The sequence below is a fragment of the Cephus cinctus genome, unplaced genomic scaffold, assembly GCF_000341935.2.
Source record: "Cephus cinctus unplaced genomic scaffold, Ccin1 Ccin1_scaffold0160, whole genome shotgun sequence".
Taxonomy (NCBI): domain Eukaryota; kingdom Metazoa; phylum Arthropoda; class Insecta; order Hymenoptera; family Cephidae; genus Cephus; species Cephus cinctus.
The window spans coordinates 2,996,951-3,020,740 of NW_014332886.1; the positions used below are offsets into that span (position 1 = coordinate 2,996,951).

The 23,790-nt window shown below is 39.5% G+C and overlaps 1 protein-coding gene and 1 long non-coding RNA gene across 12 annotated transcripts in view; one reads left to right on the forward strand and one right to left on the reverse strand.

The window, feature by feature from the left end:
- Window positions 1-20,198, reverse strand: part of LOC107263651 (venom metalloproteinase 3) — a 35,716-nt gene extending 15,518 nt beyond the window's left edge. For 2 of the 11 annotated variants that reach the window (XM_025081102.1, XM_025081099.1), the window contains exons 1-3: window positions 19,194-20,002; window positions 18,287-18,595; window positions 770-867 (exon numbers count right to left, since the gene is read on the reverse strand). In XM_025081102.1, coding sequence (XP_024936870.1) covers window positions 770-865 — 96 coding nt within the window. In that variant the 5' untranslated portion in view covers window positions 866-867; window positions 18,287-18,595; window positions 19,194-20,002. Of the gene's footprint in view, window positions 1-769; window positions 868-1,365; window positions 1,596-18,286; window positions 18,712-19,193 lie in introns of those variants that run through there. The other 9 variants (XM_015731092.2, XM_025081101.1, XM_025081100.1 and 6 more) reach the window with 9 other exon arrangements.
- Window positions 20,199-20,328: 130 nt separating this feature from the next.
- LOC107263659 lies at window positions 20,329-22,010 on the forward strand. The gene is made up of 2 exons (XR_001536738.2): window positions 20,329-21,610; window positions 21,707-22,010. It is a non-coding gene; the product is annotated as an uncharacterized LOC107263659 (long non-coding RNA).
- The last annotated feature ends 1,780 nt before the right edge of the window (window positions 22,011-23,790 follow it).

The following is a 23,790-nucleotide window of genomic DNA, read 5'->3' on the forward strand; positions in this document are numbered from 1 at the left end:
AATTCCTGACTACAAATCGATTTGATCAGCCTGTTCAATCGATTACGGGAAATCACGACGATTTTAGACTCGCCAGACTCTCGGCTATTCAGGCAACTCGTCTAATTACCAAGGCATTTATATAAAGTGACCGATAATTGGCGCACTCAAGCCAACGCTATTCTGTGTAGCAACCGAGCACTCTTTTATAAGACTCATTTCACAGTAACCAATGTGACATCGATCGACTAACGATTGGTTCTCTTTTGCACTCATTATTTTTTATTTTCCATCAGACTTTTTGTCTGTTTAGGTTTTTACATTTAACTAAGACGCTTTCGTAATTTTGGGTTTAGAAAGGCTTTCCATTATTTTTCGACACTTCAGCCCACGCAGATATTAAATAGTTTGGGAGATATTTCGAGATATTAATTTACTTTTGATACGAAGCCAGCTGATTTATAATAAAAATATATATTTTCAGCGAGTATTACATATTTTGCTGTTATTCAATACGGCGTACGCAACCACGTGTCAGAATTGCAAGTCTGAGTAAGAAAGCGTTTGAAAAATGCAACCGTTAGCTCATAATGGTATCATATGCGCTTACTTTCAGTCAACCTAGAGTCTTAGTCATCTATCGTTCATATGTTTCATACGATTTCAATGACATTGAGTAAATTCGTATTGCTTACAAAGTAATATATTTAACGATTGAAAGGATAAAAATGAAGACATGTTGAACATGGAAATCATTTACTTCGTATTGTAGAGGCAAATAATTTCTTACCTTGTGACATTGTGCGAAAGGTAGAATGGCCGTGCACAGAAGGACAAGGGCGCGAATCATTTTGCGTGGGAATATTCCTGATAGGCCGCGCCACATCGCTGAAACAAAGTAAAATAAAAAAAGGACTATAAATCAAAGCATTCTTAACGATTCGAAGAAAAAATATAACCATAATAAAAAAACATCATTAAAATTTATTAACTGAAGGATACATGCTGAGCAAAATACATGCATAAGCAATTATTAATTTCTAAATAATAAAAATGGCATGCGACTAGTTCACTTAATGCACGTGACATGACGTTACAAAGTTTACATTGCAATTTCGAAAGCATAAACTGCCATTATGAGATAGTTATTTAAATTTTGCGATAGATCTTACGAAAAACTCGCTATAGAAAATCGTGAGTCGAAATTTATGAAACTTAAAAAAATCATTATCATTGCCCAAGATGATAACAGTCATTAATTGTCATAAGTGCATAAACGCGTAACGTGTCCCCGTGCAAAGGAAAACTGAATTGCGTAATCCACGAGTCACAGCCAATCCACCGACGGCTCGGCCCACACGAAGAAAATGAAATATCGAAACTAACCTTCGTTGCGATGGCTTCACGCATGCCTGGAACTAAAACTCGTTACAGAACAACAAATAAGAATACACAAAGTACCAGTGGCAGCCACACAGCGACAATCCCGGAAAGAAAGTTTAAATCGTATTAAACTAACGTGGAGCAACCCGAGCGCGAATAAGGAGCTCAGGACGTTGCTGGAGAATTTATAAACTTGTACACGAAAACTAAGAGAGAAGAAGAGATTGGGATGTTTCTTTGGTATAAAAATACAATAGTATCAACACCATCATTCACAACACATAAGTATTAAAAAGATATAGAAAAACATATTGGAATGAAATAAGTGCGGTTTTCTTGATACAAAAAAGAAATTTTATTTCATAGATTTCAAAGTGATACTAGATTTTATCCTACTTTCATCTCTCCTTTCCACTTTGCCTTTAATCCCGTATTCTATTTTCGTTCAGGACAATTCTTCATGTATATAGTTGGTAACGTCCTCCCGCGCTAGTTTCTTGTGGCCTCGTGAAAACAAAAGATCCCTCTTGCGTGATTCGTCGAAAGTGACTTTAGAATCCTAGCGGTCATAATGTGTACTACTGCAAGGCGCGAGAACAATAGGCAGAAACCTATCTTGTAAGTGGCTATTGTATGAAATGGTGTCTGCTGTTCGGTATTCGATCATCGAAAGTCATTTACGAGCGTAAACGACTAGTTTATGTAAATTTCAAAGCAATTATGCCTCCCTCGTTCCATTGTGAGTTGACAGAGCGCAGAAATCTGAAAGAACCGCGGGAATTTTTCCATTTTATCAAACAACGATTAACCCATAATTCACTTATTCGTCTACGCACGTGCACGAATCGATCTCCACTTGCTAATCCCATATGTGTACAATTAGCATAGTCGTCAGTCACCTCTTGCCCATTTTTCAAAACCAAGAATAAACACACGAGACTCGAAATAAATGATTTACAACCAACCGTCATTCTCGCATAGATAAAACCAACGATTTACCAGTCCAAGATAGAAATCATCAAATTTCAGTTATATTTTAACAAATCATTCTACGAATCCAATCATCGCCACTTTAACTATCTTATTAGGATCGCTCGTGAGTCATTTATAAATTCAGTATTCGTTATCAACACTGACAGTAATTACGGTAGCGACGAACGGTAAGTTCTACGTCAGTAATTTATTACCGGTTAATAAGGCATCCTCGGCATATGAGAGAATTATAAATACAACTAAAACAGTAAAAAAATAAATAAATAAAAAAGAAGAACATCATCCGTAGTTCCCACGTATACATAAATGTCGCGGTTTAACTATCGATGCATCGATACTGGCGAATGGGATCTTCAAAGCGGAGTGAAACGAAGTGAAGTAAAGGGCAACAGGTTTTGCCAATTGCAGCCAAGGAGAGCCGAAGGATTGCGAAGTAAGTTCCTCCCTGTATCTATCGATACGAAACTTTATAGACATGCTAAAAAGTAACTAATCGATAGAAAGAATTGCTGGACTTTTATAACTAGATAACAAGTCTCGATAGTAGCATCGTGGTGAAACACTTTCATTTGGTATACAGACTTGACAGGAAGTAACGAATACGCACATTCGGTTTCCATTTTTCTATTTTCTCTTATTTTCACTCGATTTGTTATACGCCAATCTGGCCGATCATGTCGATCGTGTACGGCACCTCAAGGCGATTTACTTTTTACATACTAGATCAGCATTTGCATCTCGATCAACGAGCTTCGAACTACCCGTTGCACGTTTTCACACGTGTGACTGACTATAAAGCTATAATTACGTAATATTTCGCTTCGTGATATAATAAAATAATGTAGCTGTCATTATATATTATTTTCTGTTACGTCGACTCAATTGTATCGAACACGGTACGAGTATCTAATGTCATCGTGTTTGTAATGGAGTTTCAATTTTTTCTTTTGTCACAATTACCACGCAGATCGGTCGATCGTGAAACTTTGTTACTGTCGTACAAAACCAATATCGGCGCGCAATATATCCTTGGAAGGATCTTGAACTCGCGATCCATTTATGGTTTCGACAAGAATCTATGTAGTTCGCCTTCTTGTCGTTAATCGCCCTGTTAATGTATACACCTTGACTCTGCCATAATCCGAGACTGGATCAACTTTATTCTACATTTTTTTCATACTTGAAATTCTTGTTGGATCAATTATTTATTTAATACAAGATTGTTTTCCGTGAATTTGTCGATTAACAAAAAATTTATCTCATACGCCTTAGACATATTACATATGCCCTCTGGTATTAATATTAAAGAATACGTATCTGTGGCCATATACATTCCCGTTTATCTTTAGTACGGATTGATTATGGCTAAATCACTTTCTGTCAGCTCGTTGCGATCACTTTGTCGTGATTACTTTACAAAGGAATCATTTCCCAAGGACAGCTGTGACAGAGCGAACAGTAGTCATAGCTGACTACACAATATGATATACTTTTTAATTTATAATATTTGTCGTCCAAATTTTACAAGATGGAAATTTTTTTAATGCACACTTTTTTACCGTAAATACAGTATAAAGTTTCATGTACCAGGTAACCTTACGTGGCAAATGAATGGGAACAAGTTGCACAGCAGATTTGTATAGCGAAACTATTTACGTCGGTTGCACAGCTGGAGACGGGATTGCTTTGAGGCCTATAATGATTGCTTTACCTACATCTATTTTTACAAAAAAAAAAACCATACTGCAAGGACAACCCCATTTTCTCCATAAAGTGCAACATCATACGAAATACGTATAGCCTCACTTACGAATTACATAATAGAATAATACAAGTCATATATGTCAAATTTTCCTATACGGCTTCAGTACACGAAGTTGAAAAAAAATACCTTGTTTTGTCCAACATTTTTTTCAATAACGTATCACCAAGTATCTAGTATACAATTATCAGCGATTTATCACGACCCTCCTTCAACGACAGGTCTGATGTCGGATATATATATATATCCAAAATTATATCAAAATTATATATATCCATTATACAAAACCGGATATCGATCGAAATCAAAAGAAATTCTAGATAACCCAAGGACAATTAAATCATAGCAAGTGTGACGTTCGAACAAGATAGAATCATAAGCTATGCTACATACAAACTGCAGTTGCACTTTGTGTATTAATCAGTCCAGCAAAGTACCATGTGGCAATCGACATAGTTAATGGCAAATACCCGCAGTGTATTAAAAAACGAATGCTTATGGGAAAGGTATACATATATATATATATATGGTATACAATATATTCGTATGAAACAAGAGTCAGGGATGTCTAGATAAGTAGGTCAGGAACGATATCACCCTGACATTTTTTTTGGAAATTCTCAGTTGCTACAAGCAAGATAAAGATTCGTATGACGTATAGAGTAATAATAATAATAAGAATGGTCCGGTCCTTGTCGCATTGTGGATAAAGTGCTATTCATTCGATTACATATGCGTGTACATGTGTAAACCAAGATTTCGTATTGTGATAACGAGATGGGCAATGACCAAGGTCGAATTTGCAAACGAGCACGTACGTCCATGTATATAATGTAGGTACATGACACGTAATTATCATTTACATAGGATTCACTTTGATCCTTTTACTACACGGAGGACACGCCGGGTCTTCTTTCGCCTTCCTGTCTCGAGTGTCTCTTGTCTGACTAGATAAATTTTGCCACTCACAGTCATCCCGACCGATTCCGAACATGAATCTCATTGATTTTCATTGCGGAATATAAATAATGCTCGCTTCTAGAAATGAATTAGGAACTAATTGAATTAGGATTTTACGATCTTTTGTACACTCAAAAAAGTCAGGGTCGACCCGATGCCTCCAATTTGTAAAGTAGTTATCTCTGTAGGTACATGCTTCCTTATAGTGGCCCTGATGACCTCGCTAGGTGGCCGATCGGAGGACTCGGACCTGACACCTTGATGCATTTTTCTTGTACCGACAGGACTAAGGCTACGGTTCAAGGATTTGCGGTGCTCGGAAGTTGGTTTTATTTTTTTTTTTTCAAATATTTATGGTTCCCTTGATTATTATCTTATCGGTTATACGAATGGTTTTTCCTTTGGTCGCCGAATCTCATTTGTTGTGTTATACGCGCACAGGCGGATGTGTATCTATGCTATACGGGGCCATCATCCTTGTTATCGCTACTGGATGAATTTGATAAAGGAATTGTTATTCTTATCTTCGTTCGGATGGTCGTCAGATTGCGAACTCGGATTTAGGATTTGACACGTAATGGAAATCTATTTATAATACCACTCCGTTTTTGTTACAGTGATTTTTGGATTTTTAAAAATTATTTTTATTCGGGGGTATTGATTTTTGTATATCTTCAGTACAGTTTATTTGAAAATATATTATTTCTTGATAATAACGTGAGAACGATTCTGAATAATGAAGCATCCAGTAGGGATCGTCTTATACGCAGGAGACTTTAACGATCCCATTAACGTTGCGTATCTGTCTGAATACTGGAGTTCAATAGATTTTTATTTTTCAGTACACCCGGTAGAACGGGTATCCATACCATTGGGTTAAAGGGGGACCTTTTGCGAGATTACCATTAATTCACGATAAATAATCGAAGAACATTCACGAATGGGTTAGGTGTATGGTCGTACGATTGGAGGTATATCAATTATTGAGTTTTTTTGGAAAAATAATTTTCGCTGTTCTCTCATCGAACTTTTTTTTAGTTATGGCGTAGGGATATTAGCAAAAAAAAGAAACGTGACAATTCTTAATAATGACAGATGCATTAATAATGGTGTATTTACTATACAAGCTAATTAACATTTTCATTCTATACTGTACCTATAAAAAATTCTAAATTATTAAGATCCCCTTCGTCATTCAGTGTTATTTTTTATCATCCAACTTCTCACTAAATCGACTTAGACGATTTATGATCTCGTGTCTCGATCGGGTTTTCGATATTTCGGATCGTTCAAACTCATAACGATCATCCATTTGACCGTTGAGTGAATCAATAGCCACAATAAAGATTCTTTTACGCCTTGTTTTTTTCATTATTAATCGTGTCGGCCGGGACGATCGGCGATCATCGCAAAATATTCAAAAAGATCGTGATCGTGCGGACGCGTCACGCAGCCGTTAGCTTTGGAGAACCTGAATCCTCGTGAAATGAACGAACGTGTTATTTTCGTCGATCTTCAACTTTTTAATTCAACGAGTCTTTGCCTATGTCGGACACACACGTGGCGGTTCAACGATATTACCACGTACCGGGTGACGTAAAAAAAATTAATCGATAAATCATAATTCAATCGAAACTTTTACTCGCGACGTTAAATTCAAATGTCCCACCTTCTATATACGCTTCGCGTATTGTGAACTTTTCACGGATTTTATTCGCCATTTTACACGTTTCCGGTACACTCACGCGCCATGATTCCGTTTTGTGAATTATCCTACTTTTTTTCTTCTTTTTTCCCTTTGCTTTAGCAATATCTACAAACTACCGTGTATAATTTAATCAAGCGTCACAAGTGGCGTATCCACTGTGTATCTCAAGTTTATACGATGACACGGACCGTATACGAGTAACGCTTAGTGACGGCAGCGATATTTTATTTTGGCTAATTATGGAATATTCGTTGTCGCCAATCCCAATTTCAGAGAATCATTTTTATAGCTTGGCAAATTTAAACAAGGAAGATTTGTAGCTCTCGTTGAGACTGGTTCTTCCGTGGTCGTCGACTAATGTGCAGCGATAAAATCACTGGGAATCTACGATCGACAAATTAATTTTCAATGTGCAATGTGCAAATTTTCAATGGGCTTATGAAATCGGCTACAGTGAAGGGATAACGGGTGATATTAAAAATCCAATTATAATAAATCGATAAATATAAGTTAAGTCGGTGACGAATTTTTATTTTATCTATTTACTCTTGCGACGAAAAATCATACGAGACAAACAGGAAGAGTCACGACGAAAGTAAAGGCGAATGAAGATTCGGTAAAAAAAATGGCAAATCCAATCGTATTCGTTTCCTCATTCAGAAATGATGGAATAGATTCTACGTCTTTTTTTTTTAAACTTCCCTCTCTCTTTACCCTCGATTCCCCATAGTCCGTAGCGGTCCCTCGCGTAAGCGGAGATTGTGTTTTGGGGACAGATAGGAATTTCATTAAACCATTTGCCATCAATGACTTTTATGTCTGACAATCTGGAGATTTGCAAATTTTCTTAAAACTGGTTTGAGGTGCCTATACCGACATACCTGTTCCTCCACGAATAACGAGTGGATCCGCCCGGTCTCGTATAATCACTAAGGTTGATCAGAACCGATTAGCATCTCGTATTCATCTTCGCACCGTGAGATACAGTGTAAAAATAAGTCAAATAAAAAATCACAAATTTTCCTTAAAACTAACAAATCCACGATTTCTTGTACTCTATTCATAATATATACAAAGATTTATACTCGAATCCTAAATATATCCAAGACTCGTATCCGCATCGGTATTCTCGATTTCTTATACCATTACCATACAGATGATCATAGCCGCAAAAACCAATTGTTAAGATAACCTTAAAAAACGTTTTCCCGCATTTGAATAGCTAATCGATCGGGTAATTAAGACGTGCAGCTTGTCGATTTCATATAAAAAATCATAATAGCCACATACGAAAGTATATGTCCGAGCGTATTCCCATGTGCGATTTTCGAAAATTTTAATGAACGGCACGTGGTCCGAAATAAACGAGACAGACCCATGATATATTGGAAACTAACATTGTGGGTGGTAAAGTCAAAGTGTCGCGGTGATTCGAGTAGAATTAAGAGAGGAGTAAGATAAAAATAATTTTTTTTTTTTTTCGTCTTGTTTTCCCCATTTTTTTCATCCATAACTATCTCGCGTGGGTAGAATAATAATGAAGTTACGCAACAACTCGAAAGTCTTCGGCGGAAATTTCAAATTCGTTTAAATCTACAGACCCGCCAATTGTTCTCGATATATGGCGTTTACTGAAAGATTATATAAAAAAGCCAATCAAATGGGCCCACTATGGCTCTACGTGTGGGCACTCGCGTGCGCGCGACTTCTAAGAAAGCTGCAAGGAAATTGTATCGGTAAGCCTATTACGAGGAATCGCATTAGAGTGCTCGGTAAAACTTGCGTAACATGTCGATCCCCATAGATCGCTGCTTTTTTACGTGTTTTCGTTACTTTTCTTACGATTCACTTTTTTGGATTTTTTTTCTTCTTGTTATTGTAGGTACACAAGACTCACGTGTCCCTACGTTAACTCTTTCATCCGATTTTTGACATTTAGAAACGATCGATTCTTAGAAATTTCACGGCATTTTTTGTACTCGTATAATTAGATAGTAAGAAAAAATTTTATACACGTCGATATTTACGGTGATCATTATGTCATACGTTATGTTAATAAAATGGAGAATCTACGATCTAGCGTGATTTTCGACAATAAAATAGATATAAACTTTTCGACGATTATTTTTATCAATTTTCCCCAAGACTATTCAATCTGATAAATGATCTTAAACGACTTCGATGAGTATCGGTATCACGATATAGATTGAATAAAATGCCATTTACCGTCTTAAGATTTGTCTTCGATCGACCAATTCCGTGAATATTGTAATTTTGCTCTCGAGGCCTTTCCAGTTTCGCGATTTCTGATAAACACGTTTCGCCCGATCATTCGGTCAAACATATGGAGAAAAAAGAAACTGGTCTTTCCTTGTCGCACCAATGGCAACACACTGTAGCGTACGTTCAGGTCGGTTCCCACGTTAATTAGCCAAAATATTCAATAGCGTTAGACGATATTTACGTGCGACGTATCAGCAGCAATTTTTTTTTTTCCTTACCGAATAGGTGTACTACCTATTCATTATTTATATGGAAATACCTGTGATACAGTGAACGATATACGACCCGATAAACGTCTAAGAATTTAAAATACATATATCGGAAACAATATTCGGTAAACTCAGAGAACTAGAGAGCAAATAAAGAAAAAATTAAAAAAGGATGCAATTAGGGTTACGCGATCGAGATGTAAAACCTCTACTGAAAAATAAGTGTCAATTGCTTTCGTACAGAGTCGACAGCTGAGCACTTGAATAGCTCAGAGTCCGTTACGTAAGCGACGACACTTTTTGCGTTGAAAAGGGAAGACTCGTATAGGCTAGGTTTGTTTTTCGCAAAGATTACAAAAGGGAATCCTGCACAGTAAAGACTTATGCAAAGGCTTTCTTGCACCCAGTAATCAATCAATTTCCGTAGGAATCCATCTTACGTAAATGGAATCGATGAAGAGAATATTATTTCTCATTAAAATGACTTCTTCGAGTGATTCCTGGCGATTAACGATTTTTTAAAAATGAATTTGTTGTTACGAATAATAAAAAATTTACTCCTTGCATAACGACCCGATAAAAGTTTATGATTCAGTCCTATAAATATATGGTAATTAGAATTCGTAAGAGAAGAGTCTTTTCCAGTGCAAGTAATATGGCCTCTGTGAAATATCGACCCGAGCCCCATTACTACAAGGGTAAAAAATTTCCTGCCCAGAAATTGGAGACATCGACGTGAAAATCGTGCTGTGGAGGCATCAACGCTCAAAAGCTGCACAGGCGGGTACTTGTGTACACGCTAGTCTAAATTACGTGACTTTTGATAAGGATTGATAGGGGTTTACTGTTTTCCTTTTTTTCTATCCTGTCGTACCGGAGTACCTGCGAATAAGAGCGCCAATTGGTATCAGGTCGCAACGTTACCGACCGAGCGTGTCTTTGCGCAAGAAGGGCCGACAGAAAAGCCGTTCGTGCGGGACTTATCACCAACAAGGACACTTCTCGGTGCCCGACGTGGCGATTATAGTTTAGCAATTGCTGTCATATGAACACGACAAAAAGATGTTGTTACCACGAAACGCATTTGTGCCTCGATTTTTCACTCTGCTAAATTAAGTTTACCGACCTTGGCGTTCAAATTACGATAAGGGACACGCTTGTCTTTATATCTTATCCTTGACCCGGATTGGGTTTATCTGTAAATAGAATCAATTTCACTGCTCTCGATCACTCGAGTTTCGATGACTATTTATTGGTTATACTATGCGAATTAACCGTCAGCTTTTCGGCTACGGTGTATATCACACTGATATCATTATTATTATTATTATGCACAATGACTCTTGCTGCCATTAGAAAACAATTCCACTGCATGGGATTCGTGCACCGATGACTAGTTCGGTAACAGGTAGACTTGATGCAACGTTTCACCTTGACCCGTATCCATTTAGTTGCGGCCCTTAAACGTAGATGGCGCAACGGATCCATCAGTAATTTCACGCGAACCGTGACCGACGTCGAGAATCGCACGTTCCGCCGACCGTCGGTCGGTATGAGACGAAGGAGAAAAGTTGAGTGAAAAATCATGAGAGTTTGGTGGTCAAAGTCAAAGTAGGAAGTGACACGTGACGGAGTCTCCAACTGGGCCACAACTTTGCGAATTGCCTAATGAACTTGACCGTCCCAACGTAGCGATCGTGTCGTCGATTTTATCGTTACACCTAGGTTAACTTTCGTAACGCGACAGACTGGAATTGGCAAAGACAAGAATTGCGAACTTTTGTAAGACATTCTTTTTCCACTCCTTCTTTCTCTCTCGCGCGACGGAAACGGATACGAGAAAAAGTAAGGAGGCACGAAATGATAAAACCACAAAGTAAATCGCGGTTCGATTCTATTGAACCTTGACCCGTATTCGGAGAGCGTAACCCCTGGATCTACAGTGGATTAAGAGCCCAGCCTGTGCGATAGCAAAGAGACCGAACTGTGTGTGCGTCGGGTGACATGGAACACACGGCGACGTGAAACGCAACGAAACGAAGGACGTGTGTTCCAGTCAAATTGTGTCGAGGATCCCCGATGGATATCTCTGGGGCCTGAGGCCCCTCGGGCCTATGGGAGGCCAAACTACGAAAAGTATTCACGCGCCGCGCACGCCTCTTCCAAAGTGTAAGTGTAAGTGTATTGGCTGCCGCGCGTCGCGCACGGCATACAAATATGGGAATAAAAATAAATTCGAAATTTTTTGTGATTCCGACCGCTACCATCTTTTCTAGAGACAGCATCGATCACGGAGACATTACCACAGACGGTAGCTCCAACGTGACAAGCTTTGGCGATTTAAGGGCCGGTCTTAGGGGTCATTGACCTGTCTCGTGAGGTAAATTTCCCGATGCTCGTATACGTACGACATCTTCTAGTATAACGACGATGATTATCAACATCGTCGTACGAGTCGACGATGCTGTCATTATATCCTGGAGAACACGTGCGCTACAGACTTTACCATGCTGAAGTAATCGCAAGTCCGTAACCGAGTGTGCGTGATACGCCGGTACGTTACCTGGGCGTCTCCAACTTCAGATCGAAGCAGATACAAACGGCATCGAGATAACCAACCTGAAGTTGGCTTCTGAATTTACGATATCTTATACATATGTATATCTCTTACTCGTGGCATACGTGGAATGCGATGGAGGTTCGATCCGATACCGAAATCAGTGATATGACTGAATCACAGACGTAAAACGGTCAGGCACGGTGAGCATTTGCCGGGACGCGCGACCGAATTACTGTACATTTACGGAATTACATAGAGACACCGTTACCACACCGAGAGCATTACAGGTTTTATAGAAACTAACCTAGAAAATTGCATGGCGTGCAAGAGGTCTGTGAGGCTTGCGGCGTGTGCGCGGTACGTGATTCCGCCATTTTTTTAACGGCGTTTCATCTTCAGAATCCTTCGGAAATTCTTCTTACAAAATATTATTTTATTAAATTCACATTTTTTTTTTTTTTATTACGATATCACTCACACGTCATAAAACCATTGGCGTCGAGTCGTCGAATTGGGGAATTAAAATGCATTTATCATATCGAACTCGTCTACCCTCTGTCCCCTTGTCCAATGAACGTTATTTATTGCGGGCTATACACTTCATTAAGGTTCATTTACATTCAATTAATTTTTCTTTTTACCAGCTGCAAATCGCGTACCATCGCTGACCGAGCTCGTCATCCACTTGGCCACGGCTTCCCGAGGATCATCGAATTAACACGGTATCTCTAAACGATCCTTTTCAAGACGGTCTATTTTTGACGCCATTGTCGCGATACTGTTTTGACGTTACCCTACGCGCCGAATACAATTGCGGCATTCACGGTGCGCTCTGAAGTAACAGCTGCCAATCGTACAGGTACACGACTGGTCAATCAAAAAAGCATTGCCTCGTGAGCGACAGGCTTATTATCAGTTTTCAAACGCAGCTTGCGCAACCTTCTTACGCGATTCTCTAATCGATAAATACTAATTCGCACGTAGCAGCTACGGGCGTGCAAGCGGAAGAGGCCGAAGGTCGCCGAGGGGTATAGAGAAGTTAAAAAGATTTGGCAAAAAGAAAATACAGATTACACGTATCGCCAATAGGCACGAGCAAAAGACATTCCTATGGCGAGTCCACGCGAGCGATAATTAAATACAAGGAAAGCCATTCAGTTGTATACGCTATGGAATTTTGTTACTATCTACAGTGATACAGATCGTTATGCACGAACGATCGACTGGTCCACGTATAAATTGTCGTTTTCATTTTACTTTATTCCCTCGTAAATAACGTATCGAGGCACGCGAACTCGATCGACGCCCCATCCTACGAGTGGGAGTCGAAATGTATTCCTCGAAAACACAACGATTCCTCGTGGTTCTTACGAAATCGCGAGCGATGACGCCTCCCGGTCTCCCATAGTTATAAAAAGACGCCTGAATATTATTCGCGGTTAACAGACTCCGAGGAAGAGAAAATAAGAAAGTGATGGACACTTTGGTCAGAGAGAGACAGGGTTACCAGGATTACCTTGTATATGCCTATCTACATATTCCCATATGTGCATAGATACTCGAAGGAGCAGTATATCCGTATGGATACACATACTAAAGGCAAGTACACACTTTGCGTACAAATTCGATCTCGCTAAAGAGAATTGCACAGTGTGCGTGTCAAGGTCAGACACATTTTCCGACAGGGGGACTCGAACGTTCTCTTATTTTCTATAACTTTGTTCTCTCTCTCTTTCTCCTCTTCGTCCAGTGCATTGAATTCTTTGGCTGAGCCCTGCGAGCTGCCACGTGACCAGGCTGGCAACGAAAGGTGAAAGATCACACGACTTTATCGGCAAGGCGCATCGTGCATTTTCAATGCACCTGTATGCAGATTTTCAAAGTCATTCGAAAGGAAATGCAATAGTCGATCCAAGGCGTCCATAAGCCAGGGTAACAGGAGGTAAGAGGAGGTTAAAGTGCAGCACGTTGCGGAAATCCACGTTGTGCAGGCTGGAATTGAGTATAGACATACGCATAGGTATAGTATAGTAAAAGACAAGCGACACTGTATAATGACTAACGATGAAAATAATAATGATTCCAGGTCTGCAGTGCAACAGACTAAGGATATTCACCGAGGCGAAGTAACAACGGGGATATGAATGAATACGTTGTGTACACATGTGACAGTCTACGGATCTCTCCTAGTCAATTCTGAAGCTTGACTTGGTTCTCAGAATGCTGTGTAGAAAAAATATATAAAAAAAAAGAGTGATGAGTTATGCCACGCACGATTGGAATATCTAAATAGTATTTATGAGATTGGCAATTAATATGTAATTTAATGATATTTTCAATCACGTTACTTCAACGCTCACAATGACACGGTGAAATTATTTATTGAGACAGATGTGAAAATCAGTATCTTAGGAACCGTAATGATTTATTTCTATCTATATATGCCATTATACACGTAAGAATCCTGGGTGCGCCTATTGTACGATGGTTGGACGATGGCGGCCAACTTGGTTCGCATTTGATTACAAGACGGGTGAACGCGAGAGGCAGAACTCTGGCTGTAGGCAGAGAGCGGCTGCAGCGAGCATTAACATGGAACGGAATGGAATGGAACGGAACGGAATGGAATGGAATGGCCAGGAGTGTTACAAAATATCAGCTTTCACCATATCAGCACTATGTAGTACCTACGTAGGTATAGAGTTATAGACTGTATAGCTTAGAGACATTGTGGCATGCCTGCTCGTGAGTTAACACGGCTAACGCAGGTCGAATCTATTCCGAGTCTTTGACTAACGAAGTCAGGTGTTACCAAGGAGATATAGAATTGGCGGATGGGCTTATTGGAGTTTCGGTGATTATATTGAGATATTGAAATGAAAATTCTCTGTCTTAACGCGTAACGGTTATCTCGTCTCTGGCGTGTCTCTGACGTACCGTTAGGCTCTGCTTACGGGGCTTCAAAGTTGTACACTGGGAAAATGATAAACGCGTTAACTTCAACGAATTACCGTAATGCAGCTAATTAATGTCGCGGTACAGTTTATCGTCGTTTATTCAAAAACCGGTGGTACGGTCTCGTTATGGACTTTCGAGAAATTACAAGTTCTGTTTTTTTCTTCGTTTTTTTTTTTTTCTTACCTAGAATCCCATGGACTTTATACGTCGTCGCGAATACACGCCCACGTGCAAGAGTCTCGGCAGGATGGAAAACAAGGTGGCCGAGGAGCGGTCGAGGAGAAAGATTATGTTCTAAAGAAATTTGCACTAGCAATAAGCACCGGCTTACGGGTGGTTAATGTCGCCAGTATTACATAAGCTACAAGACGTTACGAAGTATTGCAAAAATTTGATCAACCGCAGAATTCATCCGATAAAGGAAATTTTTTTAAATTTCAAATTTTTCTTAACTCCAAAATTAAGTACGTTTTAATTTTTTATTTAATTTTAAATTCACGGGTTTAAAATTTTACTTGAGGCTCTTTTGAGATTTTACATTAATTCACTTTGCCCTCTTCTCAGGTACCCACGGGCATTAATCTCAATCAAGGTGCGACCGCACAGAGAACGAGTCTTTCGCGGAATCGATACCTCGTGTCTTTACTCGTTTTATGTTATTTTATTTTCTTTCGTCTCTGCGAAACTCGCGTCGAGGCGCGAAGAATTCCCTTCATTTTTTTTTTCCTCTCTTCTCGACCGTGTACGTTTCTGGTCAGGCGACTGGTATAGAATTTTTGTCGCGAGTCCGGCTTCGATCGTTTTATTAATTTATTTACTTGGTTTTTTTTTTTTTTTCTTTACTTATTTTCTCTTATCTTCCATGGGAAATGTCGAAAACACGATAGACACTTTATATATGTATACCGTTCGCGATCGACGCGGAGAAAGTTGACGGATTTTACGTCAACGTTTTTTCACGTTTCTTATTCCACTTTCCGTCCCTCCTCTCTTCCATCTTTCATTCGAAAACTCAGTGCTAATCGTAGTCACTACAGCTTACCTTTTTACCACGGTTATTCAACCCTCGGACGTTCACGTGGAGGTCCACGTGAGCGCGAGACCTCAGAGCCGCTATTGAAAGTGGAATTTTCATTTTTTATCTCTTTCCCCCCTTTATTCCTCTATTTATCTCTGTCACTCTCTTTCTCTCGCAATCGAATAATCGTTACGCTTTGGTATTTATAACGAGAGTTTCCAGCGCCGCTGAGTAATCACTCAAGCATTCTACTTATGCACAATCGCTGCTAATTAGATTTTGGCAGTCAGCATTATTACGAAAGCTAAATGCAAAGATCGTTGGAAATTGGTAACAGAATATTTAAAAAAAAAATTTTTTTAGGTTAATACAAGATTTTCCTCTTTTTTTTAATAAAAACGTATATTCCGATGGAAACTTACGTATTTTTTATTCGCAGTATATTTTTCATGCATAACCTTATCTACCTGATTGAATAAAGTTCTCAGATCTTCGTATGGCATCGGCCGATCTTCGTCAATCGAATATGGCGAGACTCCTCGTAATTACGGCGAATCGATGTAACTTTCGAGTGCGCAAGAAATCGTCAATTCACTTTTGCAATTCGTATACCCGTGGTTGAGGGTCGGTATAGGCACAGCTGATCCAAACGAGTGACTGGGAAAATTACGGTTTTCTACCTTCGTTTCCGGCGACGCTTTGCATTTCAATGACTTGCAGCAAACCGAGACAATTCCCTTTAAGAATTGGCAAATCTTCGTTGAAAGTTTTTTTCCATGTCATTGACAGCAACCGAACGATGTTTTCAATTCACTTTCGAATCAAGATTCGATCTACGAATTATTAAAAATAATTTTCTACGTTTAAGGTACACGGTAGTAATCGTCGTGACAATTTATAAGTGTTCAACTAAAAAATTTAAACCCATCTCGACGTTCGATCATACTCCTTAAGTGACGTCATCAATCATGCACAATCACCTGGAACAATTGAGCCACACGAAACTGAATCTTGAGAAAACGACAATTCAATGCCTACCGCGACCCACTTTATAAACGAACTATCCATCGTGAATACTTATCGAAAGGTTTTCTCTATACGAGAAAGCGTCCCTCGTCGAAATCGAAGTCGATATCGAATGTAGAAAAGTGAATCCGAAATTCTCTAGATATCTGCATTGCCTCTATGTAAACTGCCATCAAATTTTAATAACATGGAAAGAGACTTAGGTTACGTGTTGACAAGACGTTAAGATCCTACGATCGCGTAAAAATATCGAGAATTGAAATTGAGAATTAGAAAAAAAAATGCAAAAATTATTGGTATCTAATAACAATTATGATTATCTGTCCCAATTTCCTATACGTTCATATAGACCCTGTATAGAGCAAAAAAGTATACACAAAAGCATCCTCTACATTTATTTATTATTTTAGGTTAGGGTTCAGTCCACAAGGGTGTTAAGGCAACTGATAAATCGGTTAACATTACAAGTGCTTTGCCCTACTGTATCTGTATACCGTGCAGAACATCGAACGGATCTCTTTGTGTTCTCGCCGAGGAACAAAGAGACGGGATCTAAGGCCATATTGAAAACGAGAGTCTGGAAGCGGCGGAGTCGTTGTTTTCGGTCGTTTTTCTAGCGAGGAAAGTGTAACAGTTACGGATTGTGTCAGAAATGAAAGTGCGCGGTATAGACGGAATGCAGTGTATTTCAATAAGACACTAGAAGCAGTATTAATCGGTACCAGGGTGCTTCTCACTTTTACTCAAAATTCAACCGCCTCGAATTCCCGTTCACGAACGGAACATAAATAGTGACGAAGTTCTGACATTTTAAAATCCACGACGAACCCGGAACACGATTTTCTCGCAAGAAAACTTAAAACTCTTTTTTTCCCTTATTTACTCCTTCTACGTCAGCACTGGATATTCATGGTTCTCAAATATATCAAGCACCGTACACTGATCCGATCATTATGAAATATCTTGGTACTTTAATACCGAAACGAGACACTCGTTATTCCTTGTTTGAAAATCGTTTGAGAATCGCATTGATACACTTGAGCGGCACGTTCCGTGTGTTTAATAAACGTAATCCTAATGGCATAACATGGCCTATCTCGTAGCCCGTATTCCTTCCTGATCTACTAACGAGTGCAGTGACTTAAAAAAAGTGGCTTAACAACATATATTTACCTATACTTACTGTAACCAGAGGGACGGAAACAGTGGGAGAGAAAGAGAAGGAAGAAAAAAAAGTCCAGCAATAGAAACCAATCGCACTAGGAATAATCCCAGTCGAAATGTCAAACGATATTCGAGCTGCGCCCGAGTCCTTTGAGACGCATGGAAAGTGACGATCCTTTATAGAGAAAAGGATCCTCTTCGCATAGAAACGATTAGTGCGGATAGCAGAGAGTCGAAAGGAGCGTTTGACAAGTCGGCCTTTTAAAATATCATGAATTCTTACGTCATTTATGGATGGTCGGCGTAGAGTGATGCTGATCGGATACACGATCCTCTCCGGGCCTCATGTTTCCATCATTGCACTGACCAAGATCCACGGATTCCTCTTGGTGACGAAGTAATCATTAACGATGTATATCACACACAGTTATAATTGGATAATCGGAGACAAAAATCAATCGATGTTATTGAAGATCGATCGTCAACTCCTTTGATCTGTCAATTTTTTTACCGATCGATTCGAGTGATCCAAAAATATCAAAGGACTCTATGATCACCCGTTATAAAGTCGATACCGATTTCCCGCAGTCTCCTGCACCAATGACAATAAAAATAGTATTATCGATCACTTCACCAAAACACACTGTGTCGGGGGACATCTGGATCATTTGTCGATCGACGGCTGTCCCCACGTACCTCTCCCCCCTCCTTTTTATTTATATTTTTTAAAATCTTCAAAGATCAACGCGACGAGAAGATACGAAATTTTACATAAGAATTCCTAGTCAGAGCGAAAACCAGTTATACTTTTTTCCCCTCTTCTCGTTTTCGTAATTCGCCGTGACTTATCTTCTCTTTCTTTTCTTTATTTCTCTTTTTCGTATAACGTCAAGCGTGCCCCGTCATACTTCCCGCCGTTACGCAAACGCGACAAACCGCTCGCGGTAATAAAAGTCCGTGCACCTTCCGACGAGAAAAAAATATATATATACCGGGTGTGTCGAGTGAACTCGATACTAATTCCGAAAGTTACTCACAGCGTGCGTTCTTATCGACTGGTTCGATTCTAGGCTTTCGTAATCAAACGATTACGCCCGCTGTGCCGCGAGACACGCTACAAACACGTTTGTTTGTTTTCTTTTTTAATTTCCTTTTGGGCTCGGGACGACTTTTCGTGAAAATGATCAAACCTCGTATCCCGTTAGTGAAATATCCTAGTGGGAACGATTGGTATTTATTCCACGTTGACTCTCTTCATAAAGAGCTTACTTGCCGTAAGCGACGTTTGTCGCTCGGAACTTTCTCGTCGCGACGAGGAAATTGAAAGTCGGAAAAACTAGAGGATATGTCGACGGACTGGAATACGATTTTAGAAAATTAAAAGGAGATCGTTGAAAGAGGGGATCGCTCGGGTCACGAATATCACAGGATGGAAACAGGTTCGAAAGTGTTTTTTTTTTTTTAGTTCAAACAGCATTATATCCAATGGACGCGAGGACACTGATGGCGGCACTACGATGATGTATATTCAAAAAATTTGATAAATTAGAAGTCCAACGAGATTCATATCGTGAAGATTGTTTAACCTTCAAAAACGATCATCGAGGCACGATCGTGATTGGCGCCTTGACGTTATCACTCGTTTATCGATGATTTTTAAAAATATATTTACGCCTATTTCACGTGTAAAAATATTTAATTATGAAGGTTTTTTTTTTCAAAAATTATTTATTTTTTCAAATTTGTAAATTCGCGTTACGAAACGTGACACAGGTTTCAACGGGCTTTGCACGGCTCCGAGGTATTCTTACGTAAAAAGAAATTTGCCTGTCGCTCTCCTAGCGTTGATCTTACTACACGACTGAAAAATTAAGCCCACTGTTAAAGCCGTCGGTCGATCGACTTCGTCTTTGACTTTTGTCAAATTTAATATCTTCGTCACGCGATGATTTTACGATCTCAGGAAAATGAGAATTTAGACCGGGACACGATGAGACTCGACATATTTTCTTATCGAATGATCCGCATATACGCAATCGTTAAAGTATCTTTAAGCGTTTCTCGCACGGGTATGGTGAGATTTGGAGAAAAAAAAATTGTGATATATTGGCAGAAACCGCGGGTGTAAAATTAATGCGAATGCGCGAGCGGACTCGGTCTAACTGCGGACGACGATGATCGTCGTGGTAGCAGGAGGTGGGGACACTGGGACTGGGGACTCAAGTGATTGTGATTGTTACATGGTGTACCAAGAGAAGGCTGTTAGTTTCGCTCGTGCTTCGGCGCACTGGGAGAACCTTACCGGTCAATTTCAAAATCGGGAAAGTTACCGGCGACTTGACCCTTTTCCTGCTTCGCTGCGGAGCACGCGCTCTTTCCCGAATTGATCTTTACCTCGTGATTTTGACTCGTGTAGTCGTGCCATTCTTCCCGATATCTACTTACTTCCTGGTCTCTTGGCGGTTTTTACGAAAAATCGTTGCCGTCATTGCTTTTCTACTAAGTCGCAAAAAAACCATGCTATACATACTCTGCGAACTGTTTACCAAGTTTGCCGCCATTTTTTATTTTGCATAATTATCACTTCGGCAATGGTTGTCAAGTGAAAAGTATCCGATGGATGATTTTGGGGGAATCGACGTCAAAGGGAAATAAAGGATTCTTCACGAAATCTTCGTCGATTCCATTATGACGTGTAGTAATGAGTTTTAGTATCATTATACATATATGTGTATATATTTATTCAGGCTAGTACATATGTACCTGTTCAGTACTTGACGAGTTGCATGCTCTTCAGGAATGTGGTCGTTCTTCGAGGTCACTCGCTGCCAAGCCGGCGTCAGTCATTTTCTTCCGTTAGCCATAACCAAAGGTGCTTCTTTCGGCTCGTTACAAATTAACCTGAAAAATAAAGTCTTATGGCTAATTCACGTAAACGGAAGCTGTACGAATCGATTCGCGCTTAGACAGCTGCTTAATGCAAAGACAACCGTTTCCAATAGCCACTCTTGTCGGCTTCTTCTTCAGGCATTAGTCGTCCTCGTCGAGGTCGTTCATGGTTATAACTTGGAGGTTATGTCTTCCCTTGGGTTAAACGGCAAGCAAACTGGTTCCCGATAAAATTATTATTATTTCTTGTAAAATTACAGTTTCCAAGACGTTCAGCATACTGTATGCACACACAGGAAGAGAGGTTATGACATGTAGTTAGTGCTCCTCGTACTAGAAGGTAGAAGAGGAGGTGGGACACATGGCCTCTGGTCTACCGACTGTACCAGTCTGGAACTAAGGTAACGCGCCTCTTGGAGAATCAGGAACGGCTACATACAGATCCGGGCCCATGGGCTACGGTTACTTCCGGCTTCCACCTGCAAAGGTTATATTAACTTTTTTTCACGGCTGACGAGATTAATGAATGATACTGGGTGATATATTTTTTTCTCCATAATATTTAACAGCCTCTTATCTGTTTTCAGGAACAAAAGCAACTGTAGTATTTTTTTCAATCAAATTCTCAAGGAAGACCGGTTTCTCTTCGATCATTCTGCATCGGTGAAACCATGAAGTGACATGTTGGCACAGTGATTTTCCCACTGTTTATATTAAGGTTTGCCTCAATGTGACGTAGGTCAAATATATATGTATAAATTAATAAAAATTGATGTTTTTAACTGATTCACCAGGAAACCTGTTTAATTTTCAGCGAAAATCTTTTCATAAGGTTCAGTACGGCTTCTGGAAGAATGCCAATGGAAAATTAAAGAAGAGGGCACTGATTTTCCATACTTCGCGACGGCCCTGCCTCCTGGCGCGGCTCTTGTCGTGTTGTGAGAGGGAAAGTATTTTATACCACGCTCGGCTTGGCAAGAGAAAGGGGACACGGTTTGCTCCTAATTTCTGTTTTAACTTCAAGTACCTATCCCGCCGAGTGTAACTCGACGTTATTTAAGTTATATATGTATGCGTATAGGTAACTGTATAGCCCAGTAAACAATCTAGCATTATTATTCGAGCTCGTGTCATTATTATGCTCGCTAAGGTAACAGTAAACACGGCCTATAAAAGCTTGAGGCACTTTTGGAGCACAGCACTAAGATAAGAGAAGAAATGAGATAAAAGCAAAAGTGTAAGTTATGCTAATCGTATTGCTATAGTTAACGGTCTAGTCTCTCTAGCACAGATTGTACATTTGGAGATCAATACGTCTTGATTAACGTACCAACTCTCTATTGAAAATCATTTCACTATTCCAAATCCTAATCCTGTAGCTCAGGTATCAGAATCAGATGAAAAAGGGTACACAACGCGTACTACCCCATGACGTCTGTGCACGTAGATCATTTTTTCTAGTATCATTTCTTACAATCCATGTGCCATGTTCTTTGTGAAAGGGAAAGTCAATATTGTTGACACGAGTAAAAAGACTAATAAAAAAAACCTTCGAGATGCGACCTTCGCGACGCCGGTGCAGCATACGTAAACACGCATGGTTCTTTGAGTGAGGCTGCGGTTAGTAAATCAAAATAATAATTAACCATTTGGCTAATCTTTGTCGATAGCCAATCGACATTTATATGTGTACTTTACACTTGGATTCATCTCGGTTGAGTATTATGAAAACTGGCCTTTACTGACTTTACCGAGAAGCTGCTTTTTCATGCCGGCATTGTCCTCTCACAATCAGTGCCGTATTATTGCATTTTAAGCAGACTTTCGCAAGGGGCCAAAGCGCAAGAGCGGGGTATCGACATGTTTCGCAAAGTATTTCACAGCTGGGCCTAACGGAATCTGTGAAAAAGAAGAAAAATAAAAAGTATTTAAGTAACTTCGTTATCTAGTATTAGCACCTTAATTCACTGTACCTGATCGCTTTTACGAATCCGGATTAATAGTCACGCACGATCTGATCAAATTGATCACAGAGAGATCCCAGGATCGATTGGCCGCTTCCTATTCTTATTAACCAACTGCACGTTGTGAGAGGCCTTTTTTCGGTGATGCTGCTATTACACTGTCCAATTAGACAGCGATGACGAATGACTTTAAAGATCTAAGTGTAGAGAGAAAAAATGTGTTATAGTCATAAGACTACAGAGGTTCCTTGTACTTGAAATGTTGAAACACGTAATTGATAGGTGTCACTGGCATCCGTGCTCCGGTTCAAGACTACCCTGTAACATGGTAAGATTGGTTTAGTGTGACGTGGATATATGAAAATTGACGTTTAAATCAATCATAAGACATTCGATAAGGATAATGATCCTAATCACAGAAGCGACACTAATTATTATGTAATCGGCCGAACATATAAAAGCGTAACAATTTATGGTGCCCTGCCTTTCACAGTAAGAAACTAGTGACAGTTGTTGTCTGTAATGTAATACGGGGTGGTATAACTATATTCTACCCAAAACCTTGGCTGATTAAAATCTCAAATCCGTTATGGCTGCCAACTCATACGCTGAATACGTTAAATGCCATTCGGTACGATTTACTAGTAACAATGGCATCGATCGAACCGATTTGCAGGAGCCTGCCGTGTTATCCTGTTAAATAACTTGAGTGTAAAAAAGTGCTAGGCAGGTTTAGATACCTTTTATTGTGTAATTTAACTGTCTGATGTTGTAGATAGATTTTAAATATATACAGACCGGATTCTCTGAATATTAGGACTGGATGGCTTTGGATATTGTGCTTCAATTTTTTCTTAAGGGTCCATAACAATTCTTATACCGAGTGTTGAAAAATTTAACGACTAAGAAATTATGTACGGGATTGACTGGTAGT